Source organism: Bidens hawaiensis, unplaced genomic scaffold (assembly GCF_021521415.1).
Source record: "Bidens hawaiensis isolate Kalapana, Puna unplaced genomic scaffold, B.hawaiensis_p1.1 tig00007390_1, whole genome shotgun sequence".
NCBI classification, from domain to species: Eukaryota; Viridiplantae; Streptophyta; class Magnoliopsida; order Asterales; family Asteraceae; genus Bidens; species Bidens hawaiensis.
The window spans coordinates 155,849-162,380 of record NW_027491512.1 but is presented as its reverse complement, the minus strand read 5'-3'; the positions used below and the strand labels follow the sequence as shown (position 1 = coordinate 162,380).

At 40.5% G+C, this 6,532-nt stretch overlaps 1 protein-coding gene across 1 annotated transcript; it reads left to right on the top strand.

Annotated features, from left to right (window-relative positions):
- Positions 1-2,752: 2,752 nt before the first annotated feature.
- Positions 2,753-3,565, top strand: LOC143635056 (uncharacterized). The gene has a single exon (XM_077102961.1). It carries the CDS (start codon positions 2,753-2,755, stop codon positions 3,563-3,565), a length of 813 nt encoding a protein of 270 aa, XP_076959076.1.
- Positions 3,566-6,532: the final 2,967 nt, after the last annotated feature.

Below are 6,532 nucleotides of genomic sequence, written 5' to 3'. Positions count from 1 at the left end.
CAAACATTCTCTTCATCATTGGCTCGCGGAGGATCTACCTCGCGCTGGGCCTCTTCAATTTTTCCTTCAGGGATTTCTGCGATGAAATCAGCTAAGACTTGTCCCTTTATTGCTGGACGGGGCTTATAGGCGATCGTGTGCTCTCCTAATTCCAGCGCCCATTTTGTCAGCCTTCCTGAGAGCGCGGGATGCCGCAAGACTTGCTGGATGTTGTAACCAGTCAGAACTTCAATAGGATGACCATTGAAATATCTATGAAGCTTGCGCGACGCGTGTGTTAGTGACAAAACTAACTTTTCCATGATGGAGTAGCGCGTCTCAGGATCTGTCAGCACCCGACTCACATAATATATCGGTGTTTGGATTCCCTTGCGATCCACCAACAACACTGCGCCGATGGCGCGTTCTCCTGCTGACAGGTACAATGTTAGAGTTTCGCCAGGAAGTGGAGCTGTGAGCGCGGGCAGATTTATCAGGCATTCTTTTATCTCATTGAAAGCTTGCTCAGCCTCAGGCGTCCACTTGAATTGGCTTTTCTTTAGGCAATTTCTCAATGTGTTAACGAATGGGGTAGATTTGCTTGCATGGTTCGCTAGGAACCTGTTGATTGATACCAATCTACCATTCAACTTTTGAACTTCTTTCATGGTGGATGGCGAGGGCATGTCAAGGATGGCCTCCACCTTCTCTGGGTTCACCTTGAACCCATCCTTGGTGACCATTACACCTAGAAATTTCCCCTCTTGTACGCCGAAAGTGCATTTGCTCGGGTGCGAAGGATGCGAAGTTTGTAAAATATCCTATTGGAAGAACTCAAATGAATTGTGTACAATTGACATTTTCAATCTCTCTCCCCGACCCTCTTGTCATCTCATTAGATTTGGAATGATGTGTCTATTGTTTGAATCCCATATAAGGTATGGTATGGTATCACTTTCAAAAAGTAGCTTTGGTGTACACGTTCTCACCATATAAACACCATCCCGGTGCCAATATTCCCTAAGCATATGGTATGTCACATGTGAAAGAACCAAAAATCTACAATCCATTCTGCATTTGCTTTTACTAAACAACGGTGTGGATCAGAAAAACAGGACTTGTTTTGAAACCAAAGTAAATATGACATACAAAATCATACATGTATGTAAATATGTAGGGTAGTTAATACTTGTGTACAGTGGTTGAAGGTGCACCTAAACTACATTCTGGCAGTTAATTCTTTGATTTCTTCCAAAGAAATGACCTGTAGAAAGATGTTATACAACTTGGTATGTTACAAACCAGAAAAGCTACTATACTACCACAATCAGTAAAGCATATGTTATCTTATAATAATGTCATTATTTCCCTAGGTCGTTTAGATCAACAATTGGACTCAACCTAACAGCATATTTAACTTAAGTCATAAATTAAATTCACTTTGAAATAACCCTGGTCTTCTTACATTTAAGAACCTAATCTATTTATATAAATAAATTGAACCTGCATATTTTAACCCTTTGTATTTAATTTGTTCACCTTTAAAATAGAACAATACGCACCAAAGCAGTCAACTAAATACGAAAGGTTAAAATTTGTACATTTTATTTTTGTTATTTAAATATAATCTGCACATTTTAAATTTTAGCTTCTTAAATGTAAGTAGACTGGTGTTATTTGTAAGTACATTTAAATTATGCAGCCTAATTATTGAGCCAAACAACCTAAAGAAAATATAATGTTATAAATGGATTAACCACATGTTAAGAGATTTTATGTAAGGAGTTGAAGTTCATGTTCCTTTGCAGTTTAAGTTCATGTTTATAAACACCTGTTGTTGTGCACTCAAGCCAATTGCAGCAAGAGTTGTACTTTCTTGATATGTTATAATAATGGAACTCTTTACTTAAAACCATTATGTTTTCTTAAATTATATTACCTGTTCGTTGCCGGCTAAATCATTATCGGGAGTGAGGAAAAGCATGCAGTGGCACTCCTTTTTGAGAAGCAAGAAGGCAATAGTCTTAACTAGCCATAATAAATATATGCTCTAATACCACTAAATTGCACAAAAAGGTCATAGTAAACTAAAATATAACTTCAAAATATAATTTTCAGTTGATGTGAAGGATGTTGGATACCTTTCTGTCATGGGAACACAAGGGCAATTCTAAAAGTCTTGTGTTGCCTCAGCTGCTTTGTCATCATAGTGCCTCTTTACAAATCAAATCATAAATTATCTAATTTATAAAGAGTTACACTTATTTAGTTATTTTATTTATTGAGCAATTGTTGCAACTGGCAACATACCTGCAGGGATAAAGTGCCCCCAGTGAATCTTTGTGGTCGGCTAATCCCTGTATAAAATAATAAGACCCAAAGCTTCAATTTATAATCGAACACAAAGACTCGTGCATCTTATGCTAATTAAGACCAAAAACTTCAGCCTTATCATGAAGTTGGTGATGTAATGTTTTTCTTCACGGTGTTATACACTTATGTGAACCTCCATCTATTAAAATTAGAAAGATATTTGTCATTTATTCCACCATATCTGCTCCTTATTCATGGCCTTACAATTAGCCTTTTGGTTTGGTAGTTTCCTATTTTATATTCATTACTTTTGTATTTATATATCATTCTATTATAAACGATATAAAAAAAATCAATAACATACTTATTCCTTTGATATTAACAATCTCAAGATGGTATCAAAGTAGGTCACCACCCAGTTCTAAAAAACCCTAATTAACTATCTCTGCCGTCTAACACCATGACTGACGGTAAAACAAACCCCGGCAGTCAAAATGAAGCCGCACCTGATGTTAACTCACCTCTCTACATCCACCCCTCAGATTACCCAAAACAAATGCATGTGAATGAAACCCTCATTGTAAGCAATTACATCGACTGGTCACAGGAGATGTTAAACTTCCTGTTCGCCAAGAATAAAGTCACCTTCATTGATGGCTCCATCAAGAAACCGGAAAAGGTATCGTCTACCTACATGTCTTGGATGCGTTGTGATGCCATGGTAAAAGGATGGCTCATGACTGCCATGGAGAAGGACATCCGAGACAGCATAAAATATGCGAGCACGGCTTCGGATATTTGGTCCGACCTTCTCGAGCGGTTTGGGAAAGAAAATGCACCAAGGGCTTATGAACTAAAGCAAGCTCTAACCACCACATCCCAGAATGGAATCTCTGTTACAGCCTACTTCACAAAACTCCGAGGCATTTGGGATGAGATCAGTTCAGTTACGACGACACAACAGTGCACATTTGACGGATGCAAGTGTGATCTTGGAAAAAGGTTGAGTGATGCTAAAGACAAGGAAAGACTTTATGAGTTCCTCATGGGGCTGGACAGTAATTTCTCAGTGCTCAAAACTCAGATATTAGCCATGAAACCGATACCGAGCTTAAACAGTGCGTTTCATCTCGTTGTGGGAGATGAGAAACAACGAGCCATATCATCCGAGAAGAAGCCAATGCCTGAAGCAGCAGTCTTTAAGGCTTTCGTACCGGGTCGCCGAGACAACCACTCAAACCGTGAAGCGTGGCAAGCCTATACAAAAGGATAAGAGACGAGGTGAGGTGACTGGACATTATACCTTTTGTGGTAGAGATGGCCATAACCGTGAAGGTTGTTTTAAGTTAATTGGTTATCCCGAGTGGTGGCCGGGAAACAAAACCAAACGCGAAGATGCAAAGGCAGCTTGTGTTGAGACTAGTTCAAGTCCTATTCCAGGTCTCACAAAGGAGCAATACCATATCCTCTTGAAACACTTTGAGGAAGACAACAATCAGGAGGAAGACATCCAACGCATGTCTAACATGGCAGGTAAAATTGGTCAAGACGATGAATCGGTAGTTGACTTGGGGGCCACCGAGCATATTACCTATGAGATCGGTCTTCTTGACAACAAAACTCAAAACAATATTGAAGCCCCAGTTATCATTCCTAATGGGGACGCCATACCTGTTAAAGGGAAAGGCGATTGCACCCTTGAAGGGGGTACAAAAATCAAAGGAGTTCTTTATGTTCCTGTTAGGGCACGGATTTTCAGTATCCTCAGCAAAGATTATATTCAGAACGAATCCAGGATGCGGTATCCTCTTAGGTACTGGTATCCTAATTAGTTTATATAACTAACACGAAATTTGCTACTTTCCATGTATACCAGGTCAAAGACCGTTGCTTGATCACCTGAAGACTCGCACTTTCAGTTGATAGATCGTGGCATAAAAGGAAACGTGTTGAATGAGAGATTAACGGCTAATTAGATTTAGTCTAATAGTTTCCTAAATTATAGGCATTAGTTGTTAGACTTTGTTTATTATAAATAGAGCTCTAAACAAATGATCAAAAACACACTCTAGCACTCGAGAACTTACTAGTACTCGCATTCTCTGTAATCACGATCAACTTTGAGCTCTACCATTGTAATCACCTTTATTATTAATAAACTGGTGGTGATAGTTTTCACCACCCGGGGTTTTATGCTTGTTATCCTAAGGATAATGAGTTTTTTCCTCGTAACAAATCCTCGTGTTCAAGCACTTTTACGTTCATTTCATACAAGCAACTAGTCTCGATTACTAATTTGGTTACGAAATCGTTGTTGTTAATTTTTGACCAAAACAATTTGGCGCCACCGTGGGGCTAACGGTGCTTTAATCCATTAAATCCGTTTATTTCATTCACCTTCAATCTCTTTACAATGGCCTCACAACCAAAAACCAGTTCAGTCTTTGCTCCGGTGGTCACTACTGCTTCAACTGTCAACCCAGGACCTCCACCACCGCCGAAGAGAAATACTCAGCCCAGAGGAGAACTTCCACCATTCGCTGGATCCTCTACACGGGTAGACCCGATTATTTCTAACAATGATATTTTGCTTTGATGAAACAGGTCAAAACTCACATGGAGCAGCAAGAAAAGACCAACTCAAGGCTATTCAAGGAGATTGAAGGAATCAAAAAGAAACCAGGGCAGGAGGCCACCCCAATCATGCCCGGGGCCCTTGATTTGGATTCTCCAGGGTCATCTATCCTTCAGAATCCAGGATCCTTGGGGACACAATCAGCAAGGATTCCATCGCAGCAACAATCAGGATACTGGGGAGCTTTTCCTTCGGTATCCTCGGAGTTACCCGGACCAATGAGGCCAGGGTCCATCAACATGCAGCCTCGCACAACCATGCCAACCGGCATATTCTCATCAGGATCCCCTATGGTGTGCTCGGAAGTGCATGTTGGAGATAACATCCGTATGCAGGCACCACCTTATCCTGGGGATACCATCAATGGAGGAATTAACCACCCAAGCTCAGGATACCAGAGACCTAACCAAGATCCTGGTAACAATTTACTTAATTCTAATTTATACACTAACCATGGATCTGTGCAGGACAATGGGATATCCCCCTATATAGGCAGGGAATTATAGAAAATGAAGGATATGATTTCCAGTATCCCCGGGATAATCCATCCCATAGCTGAAGTTCTGGTAGGCAGTCATAGATTATCCAGGTTCACTTGGCCCATATGCGACATGGAGATCCCCAGGAAATTCCCCGCTGAAATCAAAGAAGCCTGTCTATGTAAAGGGTTTGGTTCAACACTAACAAGGCCGGCCCTCAAATGGTTATTAAGTATTCCTTCCAATACTATCACTTCCTTTGCTCATTTAATTAACTTATTTAACAATCAATTTTCTTGTAGTAGATCTTTTGAGAAAGTGACAGGTGATTTATATAGGATTGTTCAGCATAACAATGAATCCTTAAGGGATTACATAATCAGGTTTAGCAGGGAAGCTTTGGAAATCCCCAACCTTGACATGGCAGCTGCTGTTGAAGCCTTCAAGATGGGACTTAGGAAGGATTCTCCTTTCTATGACGACCTCGTCATGACTCCATGCAGGAATCTTAATGAAGTCAGAAATAGGGCATTAAGATACATTCGACTGGAGGACGAATAGAAGGCTCATGGAAGCTTGGTTATCCCGAAGTATGAGTCTACCAACAGGAAGTCCGACTCTCCACAAAATTTCTTTAGGCCGAAGCCTTTTTCCAAGCAGGATAATCCCAAGATCAACGTTGTGGAAGAAGACGAAGACGACGAAGAATATCCTAAAATATCCGAATATTGCTTTCACCTTGATATTGGTGGTGTGATTTATGCCATGCAGGATTTAGGTGACAAGGCTAGATGCCTTAAGAAGAATGAGAAGCTCAGATCAAACAAAGACAAGTCAAAATGGTGTGCATTCCATGAAGACTTTGGCCATCTCACTGACGATTGTATAGCACTTCGGAAGGAGATAGGATACCTTTTCAGCAAAGGACATCTGAAAGAACTATTTGGAAGAAATAAGAACAAAAGTCAGGATCCTGTCAAGATAACTGAAAGGGCACCTTCTCCACCACCCGGAGCTAAGGTAGTATCCTTTATCTCGGGAGGATCTGACATCTGCGGAACCTCGTATTCAGCTGCCAAGAAACATTCCAGAGAAACGAAGATGGACAACGGAGAAAGACCTCTCC